Source organism: Patiria miniata, unplaced genomic scaffold (genome assembly GCF_015706575.1).
Source record: "Patiria miniata isolate m_02_andy unplaced genomic scaffold, ASM1570657v1 HiC_scaffold_6, whole genome shotgun sequence".
In the NCBI taxonomy this organism is placed as follows: Eukaryota; Metazoa; Echinodermata; class Asteroidea; order Valvatida; family Asterinidae; genus Patiria; species Patiria miniata.
The window spans coordinates 11,858,202-11,886,201 of record NW_024037073.1 but is presented as its reverse complement, the minus strand read 5'-3'; the positions used below and the strand labels follow the sequence as shown (position 1 = coordinate 11,886,201).

Genomic DNA, 28,000 nt, shown 5'->3' with positions numbered 1-28,000 from the left:
AAAAAAAGATGCTTAACATGAAGAGAACAAAATTTGAAAGGTTTTGAATTTCAGTTTTAAACTTAAAAATTACATTAAAGATAAAAAAAACCCCAAGATATCAAATAAATCAACACTTCATGTACCGTAGGTAACTCTAAATAAAATACGGTGTATGTATGGAGTTGCATTCGTATAGAACCTATCCATTCTAATTTACTAACTAAGAAAGGTTGCCAGCTACATCTACTGTTCTAAAGGTCCTTTTCTGAAGAAAAAAAACAAAACAAAACCAAAAAGTAAGGTGTTTTTTTAAAGGGCAGCAAGAAACACAATTATTGTTTGCAAGGTTGAAGAAGTGCATAGTTTCGGATGACATTGAGTGATGCAGTGAAGTACCAGACTGAGTGAGAGATTTTATCTGTTTGCCCATGAACGCTAGAATTAAGATAAACAAAGATCTATGCAAAAACCTGAATGAATTTGAATTTGGAATCTGAATTGAGTTTTGAGCGATGCAGACAGACTGGAACAGCATTAAAATATATCCGTACAATGTATCTACCAGTACAGTGGTCATGACAGTATGCAATTTACAGTGTATGTACATGTACGTACGTGGTATACGATATGTTCTGTGCCAAACTATAAAAGATTTCTAACAATTTTTACTGCACTAAGATTTCTGCATGACAAACTCTACACCAACTTTCATTCTTCTTTTAAACACCTGCTGTGATCACTCTGTTTGACTGTAACAGATGCTCGGTGTGCGTCCGGTTAAACGGTCTGATCATCTCCCTGTATGAAGGAAAGCATGAGGGTCACAACGGTGAATGTGGCTGCGTTGACTGGAAATGCCCGCAACAGTGAAGCCCCAAGTCCTTTAGTGAACACCATGATTCCTTCGCTGTGGTAACTCTTCTTGATCATGTCTATCGTTCCCGTGTACTGGCAGGATTTGGCGCCCTCTACGCCGTCCGCTTGTATCCGCGTCTTCATCACGTCGGCAGCAAAGGACACGCACCATGATATCATTCCACTGAGTCCCCCAGCCATTAGCAGCCCACCAATGCCGATCTCGTTGTCCTTGCTTAGATTACCAATATTCCTACACAGTACATCGTACGACATGAAGTAGATGGCAAAACCGGGGGCGTCTCGTAGTAGAGTCAGAGTGAATCCTCGGTAACAACCACGGATTCCCTCGTCGTGGTAGATTGTCCGAAGTGCATCTAGGGAACCTTTGTAGTGGGTCTTAGTCTGGTGCTGTCGGTCCTCGCCGATGCCTTCCATTTGCATGCGTATCTTGGCTAGTTCCATGGGTCCCGCTATGACCGACTGGACGGAGCCGGCCACCGCCCCGCAGCAGAAGTGGCTGAACGGAGTTTGGTTTTCAATCTGGCGCATCATGTTACCCTGTATTCCAAAGACAATGGTGTTGATGAAAGCTAGCCCGGCCAATGGCGACGCCATGCCCTTGTATAAGCCAAAGACCTGTAGAAACAGAAATTCACCCATATCAGTGTAATCAAGGGCACAGATTAGGTGAAGGCTGATGGAATAACTTTGATTCCATTTCCTTCAAATTGTAAAATTGGAATATCCCGTCATGCCTGTGTAGAGCAATACTTTCAAAAAATTGGCCAAAGGAGGCGTAAATCGTTTCGTGAATTCATTGGTGCTTTGTCTCGCTGGCTTTGCTTTCACAAAAAGTGAAACTGTAAGACTAAATATTTAGTATAAAAAACCACAGCGCAATGTCAATAAAACGATGCCAAAAAGATTACATGTAATGCAAAAAGCCTGGAGTTGCCCATTAGTGGGGTTACTGGTACTTTCAAATCCCAAGGGATTAAATTTCATCGGAAGCCACGTGCGGTACAAGGACATGTAAAAAAAATAAAGTCTGTCCCGAGCCAATGTGGCTCATCAGGCCGGCGTTTATCACCGGTTTCAGTAGCATGAAACGACTGAGAATATTTCTACCGTACTCCCCCTGGATGGGATGCTAGTCCATCGCAGGTTACTCCCCAGCTAATGCCGGCACCCATTTATACTCCTGGGTAGAGAGGGGCAAGTGGGGGTGAAGTGCCTTGCCCAAGGACACAATATATGACCAGCGGCTGGATTCGAACCCCGGACCCTCTGATCATGAGTCACAAACCCTAACCACTAGGCCACACACTCCCACACAAGGACATGTATTTCAGCCTATTTCATACATGTACATCACATGTCACATACAAATTTTATATGCAAAATGGAATGAATACTCCACCCAGGACTGGGCAATTCCGTAAATTTTGACATACATACATGTACATGTACATGTCTGACACTTTTATGAGCTGCTGAACGTGAAAGTGGATGTGAACCCTTGAGTTTTATTTAGTGAATGTGATAGATCACAGACCAAACTGAGGCACACCACCTTAACGACCTTGCACATGTACGTGTATGTCATGCGGTCAGACGCATCGTATGGTGTATTTTACAGAACTGCACTTTAACAACAAATTGCTGTTATGCTTGACAACCATTAGGGGATAAATAACACCCCCCCCCCCCACAATCTTATCTAAGGATTACTTATTTGCTACTTGACTTGTCTGATGAGTGAACATCAATGAAAAAGGGCTGGTATATTCTGGGGTCAAAAACAAATTATGTCAATGCAAATTTGTGACCAAAAGAGCAAGTACCGGTAGTTACACTGCACATTCACAGAAATTGAACACAATTAAACCCTGGTGACTTTGGCCTCAAATGTTTTGTAAATCTAATTTTTTTGTTTAATCCATTTGTGTAATGTGTGAAGACAACTTCATACATGTACTTCATGCAAAACCAAAGCAAAGTCCTTGACGTCAAAAACTGAAAGTTTCTTTGTGACATTATCCTAAGCTTTCGCTTCAAACTGAAATCCTTGGAGGAAGGAGCCTGCCTTTACGAAAGAAATTCCAGTTTAGCTTTTTTTCACTGGCATGGTTTCTTTTTTACGAACTGCTAATGAGGCACAAGATGTAAACAGCAAAAATGGCTGTGGCTTTGAATTAATTTGCAGGTCTTGTACATGCGTCATCCTCATTTGTCTCACCAGGTCACACGGCATTCCTACCATGCTGCCTGGCAAAAGAAACCTCCCTATAGGCGTGGGAGTCATTACGTCATGGTCATCCGAGCTGATGAAGACCTCTTTTCATTAGCACCTGTGCATTTTCATCGGTTGCTGCGTGTTACCATTCAGCACACCAGATTAAAGAACCATTCAGTTTTAAGTAATGACGTAACTTGGGATCATAAGCCAATGTAAACAATTCCGGGATGTCCGAGTTCGGCCTATAGTGAATCAAATGTTTAATCGAATGTGTGCGATTGGTCCAACTGAATATTGGTGAACAATGTGCATTGTGCCACATGTACAAGCACAAGTAGCACGCACGCCACAGAAAAATTTAGTATACGGAGATTCTCCAACCATTTTGAACGGCCATGGTGTGACTATGGTCACCATCAATAATAAATGACGAGTGCACTTCCCTTCTATGAGGATGATACTTACACTTTCTTGTCTGGCAATTGTGTAGAAGCAGTGCATGACGCCGCGGTAACGCGTGTTGGCTAACGTCTGAGCCTGAAGTCTTACCTGTAATCAAAAAACAAACAAAGCGAATATTATTGACAGAAATATGCTGGGAAGGTCGCATTTCATTGTATGTTATTCACACAAAGATTTGCGCACATTTTCAAGAAGCTCGTTAGCAGAATATGCCTGACCATTAAACCTCCAGTGTTTATGAAGCACAAAATAGCCTGGCTTGTCAGTTGGATTATAGTTTTTTTGTGTGCGTCATGCGACCAACATGTTTCCGTCACTTCAAAAAACAAAACTACCAACTTATTATGCAATACCTTACTGGACTGTAAGTGAATCAATAGTCTCAAGCATCCTGTGAAATCATGGCACCTGGTGTGCTGTCATTTTCAAGAGAAGTGGAATTTTTGTATTACTTTCCAACAATGATCGGCCGGTCGACCATCGTTGGAAAAAAAACCTGACTTTTTCAGTACTGCCCCAATTTACCAAATTTAGTTAGTCCGCATTTTGTTTGCAATTAGTTACACATCTGTGAACAGGTGCAAGCCAGCTGGTCTGGTTCCATGACCTGACCATTGCAAGACGTCTATAAATTGCCCCGTTTCATCTGAAGTCGGGTCAGGGAACCAGACTACAAGAACAGCTTCCCCCCCCCCCCCCCCCCAGCATCTGTGAACACAAAACTTTAAACAGCTCATTGTAACAATACCGGTATTTGCTATAAAATGCTAACCCCCAAATCCATTTCTTAGAATTACAGCAAAAGCAATTGTTGTATAGAAGCCAGGCTTAATGGATGTGCAATGTTACCAGTACTTTCCTGGTTAAAGTCTTTGATAAAACATTGATAAAACCCAATTTGCACCAAAGGTACATTGTACATGTTGTAAAAATCTCAAATGAAACAAAATCACAAAACAAACACACCCATGTATGGTTAAGGTCTTTTATATAACTTTCTGGGTCGATTTTTGATTTGTTTTACTGTAATAACCCAATTAGCAGCATAAATGAAAATCACAACACAACCTTTCAGGCCCAAAAAAAAAAGTCTCCGGTTTCTGGTATGCGCGCGCGTCGCCGTAGCCATGCGCGTCGGCAAAATGAAAAAAATTTTTTTCAATGAAAGATGATGTCTCAAAACCGCCAAACTCGCTGGTTTGACTGGAATCCTGCTGCTGCACAATTTTAACGTGTTTTTAGATTGGGTTATGGTCGAGAATAAGCTTTACGTGGCCTCTCTGGACTCCCATATATTTGCACTAAGTTTAGTCGGGCACCATTTGCAGTCATCAGCCGACATTTGAAGCAAAAAAATCAGGTAAAAAAAAAAAAAAAGCCGCGTCGCCGCACCACTTTTTGGGCAAGCTCCATACCAGAAACCGGAGACTTTTTTTTTTTGCATTACCCATGCTTACATTGTATCAAGCTTTTATAGGTCTTTTTTTTGTGGGCATGTGGTAAAAAAAGGTACGCACAAATCACAAATTAAACACACCCAAATGTGTATGCAGAATGCCCATGTAAGTTCTGTCAAGGGAATAAAATGGCATTGAAAGAAGTGCCTTTAGCAATGGGCTTTTCATGTACGTGTACCAAGTCAAGGGTCATGGTCACATCTCCCATTTTCACGTTGCACACTACAACATACATATACCCGTATACTTTCACATTCCTCATTTACGCACTAATGCGCAGAATATGGAAAAGTAATTTGGCCTCAACTACATTTGTACCATGAAGTTACAAATGTATACTTGAGCAGTTATGCGAAACTGGTGTCTACTCTACTCATTGTTATCGTGTGATTGGATACTGCATGTAATTTCATTGGGGGGGGGGGGGATTTGCCCCCTCTGCACCCCCTGGATCCGCCACAGCTACCCTGAATTGACATACCTGGTGCGTGTGTAACACAGTTGTACTTAAAGGGAATATACAGCATTTGCAAACATCGAAAAATAAAACTACCAAGTTTTTGCGAAATACCGTAATAGGATGTTGGTAAATGACAGTCTAAAGCATCCTGTAAAATTATGGCACCTGGTATACTGTCATTTTCAAGAAAAGTGGTATTTTTGTATCAATTTCCAACGCTGATCGGCCGATCAGCGTTGGAAACAACTGGCTTTTTTTTCAAATACTGGCCCCAATTGACCATTGCACTTGTTTGCAATCGATTACAAACCTATGAACGGGTACGAGCCAGCTAGACTGGTTCCCTGACCTTACAATTCCCGAATGTATGTAAACTGCTCTAATTCTTCTTATATGGAGTCAGGGAACCAGACTACAGGAAAATGATCGTTTTTCTTGGTTTTTATAGCATTTTCGAACCCAAAACCTCCAAAAAGTCAGTGTAACTATATTTGCTTTATATTTCCAACCCCCCAATTCCATCCATTTCTTAAAATTACAGCAAAAGCAAATGATGTATATTCCCTTTAAGTGGGTGAATTCTGTTGAATTTTGTGGCGATTAACAAAATTCCCAATAAACCGGCATACATGTATCTATTGTAGTCTGTTGCATTTCTAGGGCTGTTAAAACAGGGGTGTGAGTGACCACTGACAAAAATAGCTGAAAACAGCTGAAAACAGCTGAAAAAAGGTGTAAAAAAGCTGAACTTTGGAAATCTCCTATAAAGCTGAAATCCAAAACAAAAAATGCTGAAATCAGCTTTAAAGCTGAGATTTCACACCCCTGTAAAAGAGTTACCGTACATTAAACAGTAAATGTCAACACTTTTAAACCTTTCATATTTCAATGTACCGGTACACATGTATACAGGCAATGCAAAAGAGCACCGTTTTGTGAAAGATGGCATCACACGACCATAACATTCAATTTTTGTAAAGACATGTTACATCCATGGGTAATGCTATGTTAATAATTATGTTTACAATGTAGCGTTCAAGAGATGCTTCCTGACTTGACTGTGGCAGTCTGAACTTACATGTACATGCAGCTCCTCGGTCTCCACTCTACTAGTCTTAGTACAGTGAAACCACTATTTCATTCCAACGGCTAACATACGTAAATGTACACAGGCCAAATGTACCGCACATTTATGGCTTGTACAGTCCCTAGTGCGAGATCAATTTTCCATTTGTCAAAAACTAGAATTCTCCTTTTAATAATCATCTGATGGGTGGAAAAAAATGCTTCATTTCATCATGAGAAACCTGTTAGTGTTACACTCGAAGTTTGGGTAAACATCTTTTCTGCAGAATTTGAAACGTGTTACAATCAAACTTTGTGTAAATGCCTTTTTCTGCAGAATTTGCAAGACAAAACTACAGTACGACAGCTGTCGACAGGCTTAATATTAATTGATATTATGCATTCTGCATCCCATTACTTCATGAAACATATGTTTGCTTCCAAGTTGAATCATGTTGTGCCGTACATGAGCAATTCCATTTATTTTTAATTCTGTCCCACAGTTAAGGCCAAAAAAAAAAAATATTCGGTCTCTGGTCAGACCAAAGTTCCGGAATTGACACGGCGACGCGGCGTTTGTTTGTTTGTTTGTTTGTTTGTTTTTTTTTCTTCAAGCTTGGATTGTACAGACAAGGTGGGGTACTATTTTGCTTTTTTGGTGTCCTCATGTACATTGGTGTCCTTCATAATTTGCTTCGGTGCTCTCGATCATTTGCCGTGGTGCAATTTCCCATTCCTTGGTGCTCTTTGGTAAAACAAATTGAGGAGGTGCGGCAATAGAGGGCGCTGTTGGAGCTACCGTGGAACATTTTGGAAAAAAGAAGAAGATTGATGCGCATGATTAAAATTGACGCGCGCGCTGACCAGAGACCGACTTATTTTTTTTTTTGGCCTAATCACAGACACTCAATAACATATTTCTTTTATAGTCTCCAGTATAAATGATTTGAAGTTAAACGCAAAGCTGAAGTGAAAACAAAGGATGCTTGGCCAACTCAGCAGAAGTCAAAACCACAAACTCTTGAAGAAACCTCTTGCATCCAAAGTTCTGAAGATCAGTGCCATACATACATACACATCTACATGTAGGCCACAGAGAACTTAGCCACGTCAACTGAGCCTGCTTTAAACAGAGGTGTAGGGACCACTGATAAAAAATAATTGAAAACAGCTGAAAAAGGTGTAAAAAAAACTAAACTTTGGAAATCACCTATACTTTTGTACACAGCAAGTGAGGGAAAAGGCTGAAAAAAAGCTGAAATCCAACACAAAAAAAGCTGAAATCAGCATTAAAACTGAGATCTCACACCCCTGTTTAAATTTAAGTGCAAAACCTGTCAGCAGAACTTCAACCATGTCAGTTGTTTAACACAAAAGTGGATGGTAAGTGGTGAAGATTTGTTTTTCCAGCTTTGACAAATGTCAGTAGAAGCACCAATTTCTGACAGGCAGGAATGCCTAAGGGATTCCAAGCTCTTTAGTGACTTTCCCAAATTCCCCCTGACCCTTTTTTCCCCCTCTGCTAAAGTGCTGTGTGCTCCTCAAGTCTGTCACCTTTTGCCATTGCTGTTTGACAAGCAGCACTGTCCCGAAACAAATCAAAAGCTTGTACTCATGATCACCTAGAAACCTAGACAGAATGGGGTTACACCCCAGACCAATTTGTATTACGAGCAACTCGGGTCAACTTCAATAGATTTTGCTTCCAAGTTCCAGACAGGCAAACTTTATGTATTAATTTTCTATTGACTGACTAAGGCCAAAAAAAAGAATAAGTCGGTCTCTGGTCATGCGCCTCAATCTTTTTTTTTCCCCAAAATGTTCCGCTCCAACAGCGCTCTCTATTGCCGCACCTCCTAAATTTTTTTTACCAAAGAGCCCCAAGGAATGGGAAATTGCACCAAGGCAAATGATCGAAAGCACCAAGGCAAATTATGGAGGACACCAATGTACATGAGGACACCAAAAAAGCAAAATAGTACCCCACCTTGTCTGTACAATCCAAGCTTAAAGGGAAAAAAAAAAGAAAAGCCGCGTCGCCGCGTCAATTCCGGAACTTTGGTCTGACCAGAGACCGATTATTTTTTTTTTTGGCCTAAGAGTTGTTCCCAATAACTGCACTTAGTTGATCTGTTGTCACAGATGTTCACTAATTACTTCAAATGTTAAACTTTTCATGTATTTAATTCAAAGGTTTCATGTATTTACATGTAATTGCAAAACTTCTGGAACACCAGTAGCTGGAGTTACCCATCCCTAAATTGTGTCATTGGGTTGTCATTTAGGGCTGGAGGAAGTTTTTCACTTGAACCAGCAGCGTTGGCAGGTCCCAAAAAACATTGCGAAAAAATTTCAAAAATGTTCAATTTTGTTCCTGTTACACACTAATTGCAACTGCAACTCACCCAAACCTTGCCTGGAATAACCATTACACAGGTCCTCGAAGTAAAAAACGATGCAAGGTTTGGGTGAGTTGCAGTTGCAATTAGTGTGTAACAGGGACAAAATTGAACATTTTTGCAATTTTTTTTGGGACCTACCAACGCTGCTGGTTCGAGTGAAAAACTTCCTCCAGCCCTAAATGACAACCCAATGATAAAATTTAGGGCTGGGTAACTCCAGCTAGAACACCAGTATGATATGGGTGTAAAGATTTCAAGTGAATGAAGAAACCTTACAATGTCTGGATGTGTAGGCCTATACCATTTATCATCTGCTGGACTACAAAGTACTTAAAACCCCAAGACTTGAAACATCAAAGGGGCAATTCCACGGTTACTCACGTTACATTTTGGTAGCGCGAGTAACCAATTTTGTGCGTCTTGTTTATCATACATAACACATTTTTCTGGATGTCATCTTTGGTGCTTAGGTAGGTCTACATGTAGGTCTACTCTATCAACCATGGGGATAACAGTTATTAAACCTTTTCAGTAAAGTAATTACAGCCCAAGGAAACTCAAAAGTACATCAAAAATGTAACGTAACCGTGGAATTGCCCAAAGTCAAACTCAAGTTGACTTGATAACTGGGCTTTAAGTGAAGACAGGTAAAGGTTAACAGGACTATAAACTGCCTGAATGAGAATCCTCTCCATGGTAACGAAAATAGATAGATATGATGGACAATTAATTGCTGTGTGCCAGACGCCAAATTGAAGACGCTGCAAGTTCTGTGCACATTCAGGTGAACATTATTTGTGCATGCTCTTGTCCATCTATACATTACGTAGGTGAACCAAAAAGTGCAGGTACGGTACATGTACAAATGTTTGTACACACTAAGCTCTATTCTTGGTTCCAAGACACTCTTACCGGGGATATTTAAAATAGACGATATGCCCTTTGTACCGAACGCAGCAACATGCATGTCGCATCGTCCCGATAGAGGGCGTTCTGTTCCCGTTCTGACTCGGTCGATGAATTGCACGCAAAGAACCCTGTTGACGTGTGTGCAATCATTGGTGAATCGCTGTACAGAACAATAACCTGTGTGCGCTGAAACATTGCACCGCTAAGGACGTCTTGGAACCAAGACTAACTAAGCTCATTTGAGTGCTGTCTACTGATTTTCACAATAATAGGAACCATTACAAATGGTGCGCATACAGGATACTTGCATGTATGTATGTGTATGTACATGAACATGTATGCTCCTTTTTAACCCTAAAAAGGGCCAGATTATTTTGACCATCTCTCAGCCGGGGGGGGGGGGGGGGAAATCCCCTTAGATCTCGGCCATCGAGTGACGAAAAATTTTGAAACACAGTACATGCATAGAGCAACTCATCATGAACATACCCAAGATATTTCAAGACTATAGGTCAAAGGGTTTTGGAATTATGGCTAATTAATTATTCCTATGTAAATGGTAATTCTGCTCTGTGTATACGACGTATATGAGAAATTCAGTTTATTCACCGCGTGAAGCACCGAAAAATTTTTCGCTGCGCGGCAACACGTGGTCCGATTTTTATGTTTTTGGTATCAAAAGATGCGCAAGGCTCCAGGCTAAAAAGTCATAACAGCGCGGGTTGCGAAAAAAAATTTCAAGGCAATCGCGGAAAAAGTTAAGGGGGCGCCCCCTCCCCCCTCCCCCCGCCCTTTTAGGGTTAAAAGAGGTTAACCTGTCAAAGCTGTACAAAAAAGTTTGTAAATTTGAAGCCAGGAAACTGAAGCAATGAACCCACAGCAATTTGATTATTTTGCAAATGAATCTACATTATCACAGTACAATTTACATGTATATGAACTACATTTATCTTTCCTCTTGAAATCAATTTGCATTTCAGACAGTTTATGAGGGGGAAACACATGGTACATATAAACACAGCTGTTCGTTGTACCCATTAAATTAAGCCAGTTAATGGTTTGCCATTATAATGACCACATCAAGAATTGACAATTCTCCTTTCAGGATACAAAGAAGACCAATGAAATATGAAGAACACTGCTTGATTTGAAGTACAAGTACAACTTTCCACAAGCTTGGATCTGGGGTTTAGACTGCACCATTATGGAGCCACTGACCGATGACTGAGCCACAGACTGACCGACTGACTAACCGACTGTCACTGACATGACAGAGAATAGACCTTATGTATTGTGGGTGCCTCAGAGACTGTTCTTTAATTATTTATATCTACCGGTACTCGGTAGTAACCGGTAACAATGAATGCACAAAAGGTTTACTCATGCTTATCCATGCAATACAAACCACTGCCCTCTAACTCCGCCTTAACACATATAAGGTCTATAAATAATGTCCTAAAACCAGGGCCTTCGGTCCAGCTTGACTAGGCAGGCCCACCAGTAGTCTTGTTTACAGTGTTTTTTTGTTCAAATTTTCATATTTTTTTTTTGGATACGGCATGAAACTTCGCAGATTGCCAATTGCAGATCCAGCTTTCCCCTTGTAGGTCTTTCCCTGATTTGGGGTGTTTTTCCCTACATTCCCAGAGTTCTTCCTGACTGGAAAAACTGGAAACTCTTTTGCAAGTTTCTCCCTAATTTCCAGTGTGGCTGGAAGCAATTTATTTTTCCTGCAACCAAGTGTATAGTCAATGACCATAATCGGCATACATGTATGTATCAGTTGGTAACGGAATGGTTCTCTGATTTTTTAACTTCCCTTTTGAAAATAATCCTCAAGAGACATGAACGAGAAGAAAAGGGTGAATTTTATTTTATCAATCATCAAGAATTGATTTAACATAATTTAGGGAGGAAACAATCCAATTTTGGGGCAAAAAAAAAAAAAAATGAAAATGTAAAATTCCTTCCAGGATTCAAACCTGGAACCTGCAGCATTCAGACCACAGATTTATCGCAGCACGCTATAGCGAAACCCCACTGACCGCTTGGAATATTTAGCTACAGTATAAAAACTTTTCCCAAATCAGGTGACATATTTATTCCCTCACGTGATATGTTTGATGCATGTGACTACGGTCAATGACTTTACCGAGATGCAAACAAATATATTTGTTAGCCGGGAACCCTGACTACAGAAGATATCCCAAAATTAGTAATTCAATGAATTTATCACGTTTATAATATTGAACCAAATATCAATTTTGTGAGGAACTCAAAATTACAGCCCATGGAATACACAGATTCCGTTCCATACAAAGTAGAATTACACTGTACTGCGATAGTAATCTTAAGCATATCAAGAGTTGCTGCATTTTTTTTTATACAGCAAACAAGGCGTTACAGTGAAGGCACGAAAAAAAAAAAATTGTGCATATTTCCTGACCACGAGTTCCTATGAATTATCAAGCAAACCAATTTGTGCGACCTTGCGGTTATTATCACGTGAAATTGAGGTATAGAAACTGTTTCCTGATAAGCCTCATCATATGTCATAGAATCCTGTCAGGGTATCAAGTGGCATAAATGGGGACTGTATAATTCATCACTGTGTTCATAACTCCTGGGGAATTCTACAGACGACCCTGAAACTAATTGTATTCAACTATACATGTACATCTACAGGAGAAGAATTGACGATGGTTAAGCCTTACCATGCATGCACACACTGTAAGGAACTTTCTGGCTTAGATGGGTTCCTTAATGTCAGCAAAACATGTCTTGTCACGAATTGCGTGTCTTGGCATTTTCCTTTTTCATAACTTCTGATATTTCATCTGAGCTCACAATTTACACTTAATTTCAATGTCAAGTTTTTGATTTATTTCACTCAAATATCGCAGGTCTTTATTAACCCTAACCCCCTAGGGTGTATGAAAAATTGAAATTTTATTAAAGGGAATGTACATCATTGGCATTTGCTTTAATTTTCAGAAATGAACTATTTCAGGGGTTAGTATAATATATCAAATTATTGTTACACTGACATGTTTGAAGTTTTTGTGTTGGAAAATGCTGGAAAACTAAGAAAAACAAAAATGTTCGAGTAGTCTGGTTCCCTGACTCCACTGAAGATTAAATGGATTAATTTATAGATGCCGGAAAATTGTACGATGACGGAACCAGTCTAGCTGGCCTGCACCCATTCAGAACGTGCAACCAATAGCGAACAAAATTTGGACTGAAAAAAAATGGTATATTTGGAGCAGTAGTTGAAAAATAGTTAGGTTTTTCCAACGGTGGTCGGCCGACCACAGTTGGAAATGTATACAAAATTACCATTTTCTTGAAAGTGACTTCACACCAGGTGCCATAATTTTACAGGATGCTTTAGACTGTCATTTACAAACATCCTGTTGTGTATTTCTTAAAAACTTGGTAGTTTTATTTTTCGATGTTTGCAAATGTTGTATTTTCCCTTCTTTTTCAGTGAGGTGTAAACATTTTTGCAGGGTAATTGGCCGATTTCACTGATTTAAATCGCGATTTAAAATCAAATGATTTTTTTTTAAATCACTAATTTAAATCACTTTTTTTGCAAAAATCTTATTTTTGGCAAAATAAATTGATTGAGGGTCCCAATTTGATTTTCAAACCAGCCTCAACCAAGCCTTGAACAATGACCAGTAAATACCTGAAATCTGAAGCATTTACTCCTTTTTATTCATATAAAACGAAGTAAACGCTTTCAGTCTAGCAAAAGCTAAAAAGTAAAAAGTAGGCCTAGGCCCTATAGTTTCAGATTTTAGCAAATATGCTTTTTAGTAATAGTGTTTGCTGCATTTTATTCATACAGATGCGAGTAAATGCTTAAAAATTGGTAGTAAGAGCAAATGCTAGTTTGTATTCATACGACCCATTGTATTTATTCCCTTATTAATTCCATATTTAGCTTCCCAATCAAAAACAAAATCATGCCACAAACGCACTGGCAAGATGAAAATTTGCATCCACAATACAGAATTCCAGAATTTGAAAGTGCAATGTAAATTTATATCAATACATGTATATTCCAAATCGTTAAATTGTATTTCATCAAAACAATGCAACCTGCTGGAAATCTTCTGTAACATTCGCTGACGTCTATTCATCAGCTGTTGCCAATCGAATGTTGAACTTACACACGTACTATAAATGACGTAACTCTAGGCACCTATGACGGCACACGGGTACAAAAGTAAACTGGCAAAGATGTGCATTTGTTGCGTGTACTCTATACGTGGGATTTTTGTGTTTGTGTGGCTATATTTTATGAATAACAGAGACAGAAAGAGCCTGCATAAATATTCAATAAGCTTCTTTAGAAAAATGCAAGTCAAGCAAATGTAGCTGAGCCCCTGCTTAACCAAATATCCCAAACTGTGTAAAGTGAACACAACAGCTTAGTCATGTTAGTGACAATCACTGCACAAATTTGTTCAGATAATGTACAAGTATACATTGTACATGGTACGGTACGTGTACATGCAGAGTTGTGATGGCATTTTCTAACCAGCAAGTCGATTAAACATGTCCTTTCTATCAAATTGCAAGATACATTGTACATTTGTATTTTTGTTCATATCAATTTAAGTGTATTACTTTTAAGGAGAGATCATTTGTGAAGAAATGACCAAAAAATTACATACACGTACATGTACGGTACTCGATACTCATTTCAATATTCAAGACCACTTCCTCCAATTTTTTGTATTAAACCGCCCTCAGGCGGGCCTTGCGATGAAACAGAACAGTCGGCGACTCGGACTGACTTTTCAGGATGAGGCTGCGCTTTAGCTACATGTACATGTACATGTACGTGTACGACCATCGGGAACATCAGGTGCCGGTTTCTTTTGCGACCTGAGTGCAACTGTGACAATGTTAAGACGATCGGCATCAGTCGAAACTCCAAACAAGTAGAAAAATTTCGTGCCCGAAAGCCGGGAATGAATCGCAGTGGACCCGTGTGAAATTACAATGTCGTGTCTGGATCATTGTAATTTTGTTGTGAATTGTTGTCGCATCGTAGGCGACATGAGCATGGCTGCAATTATTCTGTCTTGAGATGCCACTTGTTCCACAATAATCACACCCTTTCTCAGTTTTGTGACCCAAGCATGACTTTTGTGATGATGCCAATGGTTCCATCAGAGGCCGGTTTTATCGAGATCTGCCCAAATTCTGCAAAATCCTACAATCTGCAGAAACCCAATTGACATGGCACAGTCTTGATACTTCTGATAAACAGCTAACTCCAAGAGGTTAAGTTGGACCTTCCTCAAAATTTCCTTTCTCAACAAAATTGTCTAAACCACCAAATGACTGAGATAAGGGGCCATATAAATATTCGCATACTCAAACTCCGCCAAATTTTCAACAAAAAATAAATAATTCAACAGAAAAGATGTATACGGTACAGTAAGTGACTTGATTCTAAACCAAAAAGCATTTCAAATGATGAAATACATGTACACATAGCCACTCAATCACAAGCCTGATCTTCTGGCATGGTTCAATGGATGTGTGTATCTAATTAGTTTGATTCCTTTAAAGGGCCATGAAGTACATTAAATCTTTCTTAGAAACATTTTGTGTGCAACTTTCTACTCCTTTTAAATGTATGAAAACTGTTTGACATCCCTTTTTGGTTAAATTTATTAGAAAGTGCACTTTATTTTAAATATTTAAAATTGTCAATGCTTTTCCGTACAACTGAGGGGGCTGTTGCTGTGATGTCATTTCAGGAAGACACTGTTCAGCTTTTTCTGTTCAAATTGTGAATCCGAAATTTGCTCATTGAAAACATTTGTGAGAAAAGTTTGCACATTGGCCATGTTGGCTTACTGCCGTGCACTGACACAATGAATCACCAAACAACAAAATTCTGAAAACTTTTGGTGCCGAAATACGTAATATTGAGATGTCCGCCTGAAATGACATCACACTTTTGCTCATGAATATGGACATTTGCATCAGCATAAAAATCCAAAAAGCACCAAAATACCCTTGAAAATGAAATTTAAATGGGGTTACGTAAAACGAAAAAATGAAATTTAAATGGGGTTAAAGTGGGACACAATGTGTATTTTCGGGGACTGCATTAAAAAAATTACATTGCATGTGCCCTTTGACCCTAACCTTCTTAGGCTCTTACAAAAATCCATCATGAAAGTTTAACTACACAGAATGATTTTGGAGGATCTAGGAAGATTCATGAGAACAAACATTCTGTGCCTTGGGCATGTTGGGCGAACTTGGGGTTTATCACAAAAAGTCACAAATGGGTACTGCATATCACATACTTCTTTTGCCCATCTGGATTTGGAGGCAACATGACATTCATCCCAGACAAGTTGGCTTTGTATGTAAATTTGCATGTTCTAAAGTGGAAAAAAAATCCAAGTAGTTCGTTCACATATCTACAGATGGTGCCTATGTGGCGCGGTACATGTAGCCTACAAAAAATGTATATGAAGAAGTTTGACTTAGTGTTGGAAACGTTCCAAAACAACTCTTGCAACAAATCACATTTGCACATGACTCCGGAAACCGGAACGGAAGACTTGCAGTCTACACTGATGTGAAGGCATACATGCATGTCTCAAACGCATCTAGGGAATTTAATGTTGCAATAGTGTCATGATACAATCATGAGTTGGAGAATGCTGTACCACACCCCGCTGTATCACTGCATGCACTGTACACAGGTCATTAACTTCAAGGACAAGCATCCTTAAAGCTATAGTTCATCATTTGTAATTAGTGCATTTTGTTCGTTTGAAGCAACAAAAGTGTTCAAAATCTAATGAAGGATACTGAACAACTTACTTGATGAAGTTTCAGCTCAGCTTCAGCTTCATATTCCAAGAAAAACAACATTCTAGGATCTCAATTTAAATTCAAAAGTTGCTAAATCATGTTTCGAAGTGTTTTGAATTGCAGCTTTACGCGATGTGGCGCACTGATCTGACGAATTATAGCAACCGCACGCACCTGTGCGTCGTTCCAATGCTTGTGCGCGCTGCGCCGAATAACAAAACGAACAACTAATTTAAACTTTCCTACGGTGCTTCTTAAGAAGCACCGTTGGAAATGCCTTCTTTCGTTGATTTCTTCAAAATGAGAGCTTGCCAGAAAGGATAATTTCACAGGGAGTTTAGTCCCCTTACTATCTTTCAACCAGTATGTTTTTCAACAATAATTACGCCAGTTCCTTTTTTGGATATCTGCAAATGATGGACTCGGGCTTTAAAAATACACATGTAGGAACAATTTGCATAAATCCTACTGAATTATTATCAAACAGTTGTGACTTGGAATAAAAGATTGTACTGGTACTAAACACCCCGTCAAGCACATTTATTCCGTCTGGCTTGCTGTCATTAATAGACAAAATCAAAAAAAATGTCGGTGATTTCCAACTATCGGCCAATGGATGGAAAAAAGAGTGCTATTGGTGATTGAATTAGCTTCCTTGCGCCTAACAGGCTGCATCGAGCTGTATACTCCCCAGGGAGCTGAGATGGTATTTGGATTGTTTCATGGTTCCCAATGAGCAGGGGTAATAATGATGTAGCGCCTTGAGCACCAGTCCTGGTGGATATGTGCGCTTTATAAATATCCACTATTATTATTATTATTATTATTATTAATTGTTGTGCATGGTTTTTTACGGTTTTCTCAATAAATGTAATATCATCAACAAAGAAATTGAAATGTTTCTTTGGATAAGGAGCGGTATTATTATTGGAAATGAACAAAATTCATGGAAAGCAAAAGATCCCATAGGCACATAAATGCATACATTTGTAAATGCCTATAACAATTATGTGGGGGTGGCCAGCAAGATCATCCTTGGATAGGGTGATAACAAGTGAGATCCAAGGCTGGAATCTCAAAGACAGAGAAGTACGTACACTCTGTAGATCAGTCCCTCTGTTTTGAGGCGTGCGATCACACCCCCACGCCATCACTCGCCTAAATGCTTCCCGAGAAGTGCGAATAATCACACGCCTGAATCCCTCAGCACCGCACACCTCGGCATACATTTACGGCATAATTACACTTCATAATTTGTGAAAAATAAAGTACGTCGGGGAAGAGAATATGGCTGTATTGTAAACCAAGATGAATATTTTGAAAAACAATGCCAGATTGTTCGGTCCCAGCTTGGACCACAGAATCACACGCCTAGAAAAATCACACGCCTAGAAAAATCACACGCCTAGATAAATCCAGGTGTGCGTTTTCCACACACCTGTGACTTTCAAATCAGAAGGACTGATTATCGATATTACTCGATCACTCGTTACCAATGTGATATAGAAAAATGATAGCATTTTTTTAATCAGATTCGAAAAATCAAAAGTTTGATATGAGAAGAGGATATCGGGAAAAAAAATGCTAGCCATGTGTCTCTGTGTGACGGGGCATGGTTGGACCACTTAAAAAACAAAACTTTGTGTCAACAGAAAACAACGCAGGATTTTTTTTCTGTCTCAAAATAATACAAAATAATTTCTCTTGAAGTTACAGGTAGGTATACATGTAAACTCAAAATTTCAGTAAGTCACAATGTCAAAATATGTCCTTATGGCGATGTCTACTTAATCTGAGTAAAAGGCATCAACATTTTGGTTGCATGGACAATTTATTGGGGGGGGGGCTTTAAACTTTTTGTAAGGCTCAAGAGCCTAGTTTAAGCAATTACTGTTATGCAAAAATACTACGCAAACATTTCAAAAAAATTTCGAAAAAGGAAGATATTATATAAGGAAGTTAAGTATGTCCCCTAAAAATTGCAATTTCAATCGCGAGACCAGTAAGCAAATGTCTTGATGACTGGCACCCCTCGCTAAGCAATGCCGTGGTCAAAAACGAAAACCATGTTGCACAGAACGCCCCCTCTCCCAACCCCCCCCCCCCAAAAAAAAAGAAATACATGTAAAATACAATACCTTCACAGTGTCAAACGGTTGCCCAACCAGCACGCCTGCAGCCCCTGGATTTTAACACGAGATGGTTGGGAAAAGAAAAAGAAAAGAAAGTTTAAAAACCAGTAGGCAAAGGTGAAGTTTAAACCTGCCATCACATAACAGGTGCCAGTATTGACGCTGGCAGCCATGCAGTAATGGAATACTAAGTCAACAACTTGCACTTTTGCCATTAGGCCAATGGGTAAGAACTCTCCAACTTGTTTGAAAGGAGAAAAAAAACAAGGCCATTGTACTTGTCGGAAGATTAGGAATGGCTGAATGGGACAGGAGCTTGCATGAATGGTGGGCCTACCGGTACCATTTTTGTTCCTATTTTTTTTCCTTGAAACTTTTTTTTTTTTAAATCTACACGTAAAGTTTGACTGAGGGAGCAGAAACTCCTGAAAGCTAATCATTTTTTTTTCAAATTGCCTGAAACTGCCTGAAGATTTGGTTTGAGAGAAACGGCCCATTTGAAGGGACTGGAGCTTGTGGGGGGGGGGGGGGGGGGGGCTGCCCAACCACTGTCTTAATGTCTGTCAATAATTTTTTACTGAATTTTTTTTTTCTTCAAATGTTGGGCTGAGAAAGCAGAAATTCCTGAAAGCTAATCTGATTTTTATCCGGGGAAGTATTTGCCTGAAACCGCCTAAACATTGGGTTTGAGAGTACAATGTACCGGTACGTACATACCGGTACATTGTATTACTCCAGCTTGTTGTAGTAAGGGATATAGATGTCTGACCAAACCTTATTGTATGTAAATTGCGCATAAATACATTGCGTGGGTGAGTTTGTTTCTGCATTCATTAGGGGACGTTGAACAATAGAGGACAATGGTCCCCAATTCCTGAGAGATCCCCAATTTGGATTTGTGTACAAATCATATGGGAGGTCTTCCTAAAAAGTTAAGAGTACAAACAAAGAGGGACAATAGGGGGTCCTCGATTGCAGGCAAATACACACTTATGTGAGTGGGTAAAATGTTGTTAAGATGATAGACATCAACAGGTGGGTGCACAATGCATGGTACAATGTACACCTGCTTCTGACTTCCGTACATAAGTATGTACATGTACATGTACACATGTACACGAAATGTATGTACTTGACTTTACATGCATGCACTTATGGAAAATACATTGTAAGCCAAGGAATTTGGATGCAGCATCATACCGTAGGCCAAGTAAAACAAAAATAAGTGTCTCGTCCGTGCTGTTTGAAAAAAAGGAGGAGACCTTTTCTCCCCACCCCCTTTTTTTTTAAGAAAGCGGATTTTTAATGATGGCATCTTCCATTTTCTTGACTCTTTTGCTGATACTTTTGAGTCCAAATGAGCCGTAACGCCTTAAAACAGATTCTAAACTTGCATACTGTACATGGTACATGTACCGGTACTGTAGCTACAATTTTGCTGGAAGAATATAAAAGAAAAAATTGGGCCTACATGTTGCAAATAATTGATTTAAAAAAGAAACTTTTAAAGGAGGCGGCTGGGAAAAAAGGAAGGGGGCGGGGACGAGAAACAAGTTTATTTATTTACTTGGCCATACAACATTTGAAATAAAGGTGAATTGCTGATTTTATAAAGAACATTTCCAAAGGCAACATTTTGAACATACATTTGTACATAAAATGTGTACACTGTGTGTTGTTTGAAATACATGTAAGTTACATTGTACTTAATCAAAGTCGCTCTGTGACTTCACATGCATTACAGAGTCAAAAATTGAACATTACTTTGATGTTCTTTGGGAATGTACGGTGTGATGAATTAATTGATTTAACTTCCCAAAATGGAATGGCATTTTGACAAATAAATGAGTACACAGGCTAATAAATAGTCATGATGACCATGGGATATGATACATTTGAATATAATACAAGTCTTTCCTACATGTATGCTTGGCCAATCAAAACGTTACCATATGTATCGAGATAACATGCATGCCATCACATGATATTTCAACAGGGGAAATCCCCACAGCTTTCTGCCATGGAACGCTGCCAACAAATTCTGGTTATTGTGGTGAAGTTATTTATATAGGCTTGGTGGTTAATGTCTGACAGGAACACCGACAAAAGTGATCAATACACAAAAATGACTCCCATTTGCTTAAGAGGTCACCCATGGTCAAAACTTTCTTCCTCACCTCCTGGCCTACTGTGTACAAACCAATGGGGGTCTTGACCAATATTGACCCAAGTAATAAGCAGGCTGACATTGCATGTTACCATAGGAGGGTTAAATGTGCATGTACACATACCGATACACTACATGTACGGGGGTGAAAAACATGAAGAAACAAATCAGTTGCACGCAGAAAAAGCTTCAATTTATCATTATTTCACTGAAAATAGAACAGAAAAAGTTTGGGTTTATGAAATTATCCCTCACTGCTTAAGAATTTGAAGTCTGAGCCTCTGCTTACCGTCACTCTATTTAATTCTAGAACACATCATACAGGTATCGTATTACAAAAGGGGATGCGCGGCTAAAATTGATTCATCCCACAAAATTGATTCATCGTCCCTCAACGGGGGACTCAAGCGTAGCCTGTAACTCACCTCCAACACACCCAGCGATAAAATCCGAAGCCATTATCCACCTTGATGACACACCGTTCTGCCCGTTTTGCTTGTTGGCATCCAGCGCTCTCGGGGCTTCTTCGGAGGCTGCTACCGACCCCCCAGCCGCATGGGTCGAGCCAGCCTGGGCCCCTCCCTTGCTCGGTGCTGAAGCGTCCATCGTGTGGGCCTCCTCCAATTCCACAGGTGTTTGCTGTAGCTGAGCCATGTACTGTGCATTCAGCCAATCTGCTTTTCAGTCCTCAGAACCAGAGAACAAGGCAAGCTGACGTCAAGAGGAGGGCTAACAACTATCTGGGTAGACTAGTCACTACTGGGGCCGTCATGGCATGCCCACTGTGCCTGCTGGATCTGGTGATGAGGTGACGCACCTCGTGTGACGGACGGTCGGAATGGGAAGGTGGATATCCTTCACCGGCAATCATAGTTGTGTGTGGAGTTCCCGGGAATGAATGCTGCTACACAGAAAAGGAAAGAAAAGTACAGTGTTATGGGGGTGCTATGAGCTGGTGACTAGTGAACCTTAAAGGGAATATATACAACATTTGCAAACATTGGAAAACAAAACTACCAAATTTTTACGAAATAGCTTACTAGGATGTTGGTAAATGAAAGTCTAAAGCATCCTGTAAAATTATGGCACCTGGTGTGAAGTCATTTTCAAGAAAAGTGGTATTTTGTATAAATTTCCAACGGTGGTCGGCCGACCACCGTAACTATTTTTCAACTACTGCTCCAAATTTACCATTTTTTTCAATCCAAAGTTTGTTTGCTATTGGTTACATGTTCATGAATAAGTGCAGGCCAGCTAGACTGGTTTCCTTACCTTACAATTTTCTGGCATCTATAAATTGATTCATTTCATGTTTAGTGGAGTCAGGGAACCAGACTACTTGAACATTTTTGTTTTTCTTGGTTTTTCCAGCATTTTCAAACAAAACTTCAAACTTGTCAGTGTAACAATATTTGATCTATTATATTAACCCCTCAAATAGTTCATTTCTGAAAATTACAGCAAAAGCCAAACTCCCTTTAAGGGCCAAGTCACACAATGCACTTTTCACATGCAACTGATTGAACTGCGAGCTAAAAGGAATCTTACATGTAGGGTGGTTCAAAATTCCTTTTTTTGTTTTAAAAAAACAAGTTTGGAAAGTCTTCAGAATATTAAATAACAATTCAGATTTCATTGAAATTGGACACAGTCTACTGGCTCGGGAAAGTTCAAACCGCAAAATCTTAATAAAGGTAATGAGCAAACTTCTGCTCAATTGTGGTAATTCTGGAATGTGATCAACTGAACACAATGCTGAAAGGCTACAGGTAGCTCAAAGCAGACAGAAAACAGAAACCATGAACCATGACAGCTATAGGCCTACATTCAGTGTACCGGGGGTATACTGTGAAAATTGTACAGAGTACAGCAACAGTTAGTCAGGAAGAAACTCACAAAGGGATGTTTTCTTTAGGTACCTGAAGTCTGAATTTGTGGACTTCCCCCGAAATGTTTGACTTGTTAAGGAATGGTTGAGAGCAAGAAAATAGAAACCATGAAAAGTGACAACTAGGGAAGGGCTCTCTTAAGAGTTAAATGGCCTTATTTGAGATCATATTTGAGATCTTATTTGAGATCAAATTTAGGTCACTGCCGGGCTGGGGATGGGGTTGGGGTGGGGTTGGGGGGCCTCTGCACCCCTGGATCTGCCTCTGCACTATTCCGAAAATTTGGGACTCTAGTCTCAATACAGTGCATGAGAGTCTTAAAACTTAAGGCATTGAACATGTAACACCAGAAAATAGACTGGCGCATGAAACACCAGTCCAACAACCCTTTAGTACGTCATCAGTCAACTGTGTCAAAAGAAACATATGGTATCGGTCTCTATTTTGTACAAATCTCTCCATATAGGCCTACATGTAGTCTGCCACCAGACAATGGAGAGGTCTAGTCTTTACAAACAGTTGGACATGCACAGTACCAGTCTAGTCTTAGGCTTCGAATTGACATCACTTGGCTTCACTCTCAGGTGCAAAATATTGAAGAAAAGTCTCCTCTAAAAATAGAATTGAGACTTCAAAATTGGCTGGTGAAATACTGAGAACCTTGTCTTTGCCTCACGAAAGTTCTGGAGACTTTTGTCGGCTAAAGAGTCAGTAAAGTTGGCCTGAATTTTTTTTGCATGTTATTCTGCACTCAAGGTCCCAGTCTGCCCACTACACTTAAACTACAGATTTTCTATTTGCAGTTTCTCTCCAGCATGTCCAGTGTCATATTATTCTTTAATTTCACCTCTGAAACCACATTATGTTTACATTGCTCTTTTTTTAGCAATACAAAATTTACCCACTTTTGAATGAGACATCTGACCCCCAAAAAACTGCCCTCATTTAGTTAATATGGAATATCCACTTTACAAATATCAAATTATTTGCAGCCTGACAACGACACAGGCCTTGTGCCATAGGCCTAAGGATGCAAAAGTAACCAAAGTAAAAGGTAACTTAGGTAAATACATGTAGGCATATTTTTAGAGGGTTAAAAACGTCCACAGCAGAAGTAGCTCATTTTACTTCTTTTCTTTTCAAATGCAACATTCCAATTCAAAAATTGTTAGGAGAAAAAAAAGATGTTAAACAGCGAGGATAAAGCAACTTTTAAATAGGGATCTTAGCCTTGAAAATCAGCTTGGTATTCATTTCAAAATTTTTGAACAAATATTTTTGCAGTGAGTCAAAACTCCCTGAAAGACTCCCTGAAAAGAAACCCAAATAAAATTCACAATAAGGTGTAATCACAGAGGTGGAACAAATCAAGTTATTCAAAAGAATTGACAGTACATCTATGGTACCGTACATGTACGGTAGCTTCAAACTCATGTTGGATTTGGCCCATCTTTGCAGTTTGCACCAATTGGGAACTGACTTGAACCACAGAGCAAAGAACTGGCTCTCGAATAACTAAAGTCAGCTGCAATGGAGTCACGATTCTAGTTCCAAGAATCTTACATAGTGTAAGATTAATATGTACAACATTTGCAAATATCGACTCAAATAACGACTAATCCGTAAAAAAATTCCTTGGCATTCCAGCCATACTCTTTATTTGGCACAAAATAGCGATAACGTGTACAAAATTATGCAATTTATGACAAATGATACCGACAAAAATTGCACTTTTGTATAAATCAGGCATGCAACTGGGAAATCACAAAAAAAGAGGAAATTCAAATTTTTCCAAGTCTTTGTACAGTGTTTTTCTAGTTTCAATGGCACACATGGGAAGTAAAAAGAGTGGAAATCAGCTGATCCGAGGAAAAGTTGCATGCCTGATAAATGGAAGTTGAGTGTGAACATTTCGTCTCAAAATCTCCAGGTGCCTTGTGATTGGCCCGTCTGACGCCGCCCTCGATATGCACTATAAACGGTGTCTGCGGTCAGTCCCCAGACCAAAAGACTCAGACTTCTCTGACGTCACGCCAACAATGCTTCGCTGGCACGTTAAAACTCAAACTGTGGCTTCGGTACGGAAATGGGACTGGTTTCATTGGGGTTTTTTTTGCACCATCGGGATCGATCCAACCCTTTTTCTTTGAGAGGACTGAACGTGAGGGCACAACTATAAAATACAGGGCCACTCCACTCTACATCCGCACGTCCATATGGCTGCGTGGAGCCTTGGAGCCGCAGTCGACCCAACCTACCTCCGAGAATTGTGCCCTCTACCGCCCCGCGACTCCATGGCTCCAAGGCTCCGTGCCTCCACGGCTCAAGTGCCCTGTCACAAGCGCGCCCTCCCGTCTGATGCTTTGCGAGGAAATTCTCAAAAAAATGTAGTCCTAGGATCATTTTGCGTGGAGCCATGGAGGACTCGACAGCTCCAAGGCTCCGCGCCTCATCGGCTCCAGTGCCCTGTCACAAGCGCGCCCTCTCTTCCTTTGCGAGGAAATTAATATGGATATGGATGCTTTGTTCTCAAAAAAATGTAGTCCTAGGATCATTCATATGGATATCCTACCGCCGAGAATTGCGCCCTCTACCGGCGCGCAACTCCGCGACTCCACGCCTCCAGTGCCCCGTCACAAGCGCGCCCTCCCTTCCTTGAGGAGACAAGTGCATTTGCTGTACTTAGCACTTTTTGCGCGTCTGCATATTATTGTACTTTTTAATCAATTCCTGACATCGTTCTCTCTAACGGCATTACTCCTATCCTCACATCGCCGGCCTCGATCCAAGGCTCCAAGTATAGTCAGACTCCCTATTATCGCAGCATCCCTATTATCGCGGCATGGGAAATTTCTCTTTTTGCGTTGCCAAAACTCCTTCAAATGGTGATTTTTATCCAGTTCACCAGTCATTAAGGATTTTTGCCGAGTTGTATAAAAAGGACGATTAAAAAATGCTGTGTCTTGCGTGACTTTTAACGAATTTTCCAAAACTTGCAAATTTTCCCTCACCGTGCCTGCTAAAAGGTACCGTCTGTATTTTAACATAAATCTGTAATGGTGCTCTGTCCATGAAAGTTCCATTGTCTGGTTCCCATTCTTCAGCTGCAAATGTAAAATGAAGTCGAAGGACGATATTTGTACCACGAAATCGTAAAAACTTTTACGGGATCAAACTAAGCACAGCGCGTTAACAAAAATAAAACGGCACACCATGTAAAGTGAATGGCGCCCCCAATCGCCAATCAGTAGACTTAATACGTCAGTGATTTGTGTTCTCCTTTCAGGGGAAGGGCAGGGTCTTAAGAAATCATCCTGCAGACATGATATAGTCTTTAATCAACTACAGGGAAAATATCAGACTTTATTCTGGGGATGTTTTGGTCGAACAGTAAGATCATTATAAAAACCACTTCCGGCATACCGCAATAATAGGGAGTCCACCTCCGTTCGCACACTCCGCGAGCATGCCTATTTTCACAGGCATCGTATACAGAATAAACCACACCACCGTCAATTTCTTTTATATCATTATCAATTTGAAAAGGAAGAGTTTACTACAAAAGAGACAGGGACAGGACAATTCGGGAAAGTTAGTGGGCAATCTCTATTCCGAACGAGAAACGTGATAAGTACCGCGATAATATTGGGCAACCCATCCTACATAAAAAAACCTTGGTAATCCTTAACTTTAGGACCCCTTTCCTATATAAGGTTAAAAGACTCACCAAAACAGCTGACTAAATGACAATTAAAAGTGACATTCTGATATTTCTTGGCACATTGGAACATTTGGCAATGACACCTCTTGAATATCAGCAGGTTTAATTTTGTAGAAAGAGGGCAGGGCTTTGATTTATGAGGGGTTAAAGACGACGATGACAAACAGAAAATATATTAAAAAAGCAAGATGGCGAACTGCAAAAAAATTGTAGGAAAGTCACATTTTCTTAGAAAGTGCTTTCAAAATTCTAACTAACATGAGTTTGTCTGAAGAAAAAAAGACTTCTTTAGCCTGCAAAAGTCACTTTGGTACTGGACAGTCATCTGCAAAAGTCAGTTTTGAACAGAACTCATACAAAATAGAGGTGTCCTAAAAGTAAGGATTACCAAAACCTTGCTCTTGCGACGCGTGGCCCTGCATTCCAAAGTTACTCCCAAGGTTTTTTTTTTGGTTGTTCTTGTTGACTGTATATTATTAAGGATTAGTAATACAGCATGCTTCGCATTTGATATGCCTAAACATGTATGTGGTTTGTGAATGTAACAAGCCGGCATAGGGGGATAGGGGTAGTTACTAGTTGCCGAGGAAGTGAAACACCCTCGTTTAATAATATAATAACTTACACTGAACTGAAGTAGGCAGGCTTGAGTATGAAGCTAAACACTGAACTTAAGCATGAGTGAAGTCGCACCTCATTTTTCAAGCTGACCGCAAAACAGAGTACTTCTCACCATCAGGTGATCTTATCTTGTCGATCATTTCTAATTCTGAGTACAACTTCTCCAAGTTCTCGTTCCAGGACTGCAGTCTACATATCATTCATATGCACTGCATGCTGCGCGCTAGGATTGCTAGTATGGTACACAGCTGTGCCGGTTGATTCTATTTTCAATTGGGCATTGATACGATCGTACGTAATCGGTAACTGGGAAACTCGGTGCACTCATGGAACGACACAAGCTCGACCTTTGCGCACAGCATATACATGTACTGTACATGCACTGAACGGAGATCAATGACAATAACGGACTCTCCCAACTCGGCACTGCATTGATTGAGCAAATGTTAGTTTTTGTACGAAACAAGTGCGATATAGAAGATTTCTTACCTCCATGTGATGACAGACATCGACTGATATGGGGGGAAACAAATCAAAATTTTGAATTCAACGAAATACATAATGTACCTTCCCTTTAAACCACAGACAAACTCGGCCGCCGCGGGTTGGCATATCGAGTTTTGCTGTAAGTGTAACCCAATTTGGTACGCACCAAATAGTAATCATTAAAATTACAAAGTCCATGCCGTACAGGGCAGTTGTCGTGGTATTTTTCTACGGATGCCTATTATAGACATTCATGTGGAGGGACTGTTTGATAAGATTTGAAGGTTTT

At 40.0% G+C, this 28,000-nt stretch overlaps 1 protein-coding gene across 4 annotated transcripts; it reads right to left on the bottom strand.

Moving 5' to 3' along the window:
• Positions 1-10: 10 nt before the first annotated feature.
• On the bottom strand, positions 11-27,845 carry LOC119743054 (mitochondrial basic amino acids transporter-like). Of its 4 annotated transcripts, none has more exons than XM_038219389.1 (5): positions 27,715-27,845; positions 21,420-21,898; positions 18,834-18,877; positions 3,545-3,628; positions 11-1,476 (listed from the first exon to the last, which is right to left on the bottom strand). In XM_038219389.1, exons 2-5 carry the CDS (start codon positions 21,646-21,648, stop codon positions 760-762), a joined length of 1,074 nt encoding a protein of 357 aa, XP_038075317.1. In that variant the 5' UTR covers positions 21,649-21,898; positions 27,715-27,845; the 3' UTR covers positions 11-759. The 4 variants fall into 4 exon arrangements, with proteins under 4 accessions (XP_038075317.1, XP_038075316.1, XP_038075315.1 ...); XM_038219388.1 differs by having other exon boundaries at positions 21,420-21,895; XM_038219387.1 differs by lacking the exon at positions 27,715-27,845 and adding an exon at positions 27,230-27,449.
• Between the last annotated feature and the right edge of the window lie 155 nt (positions 27,846-28,000).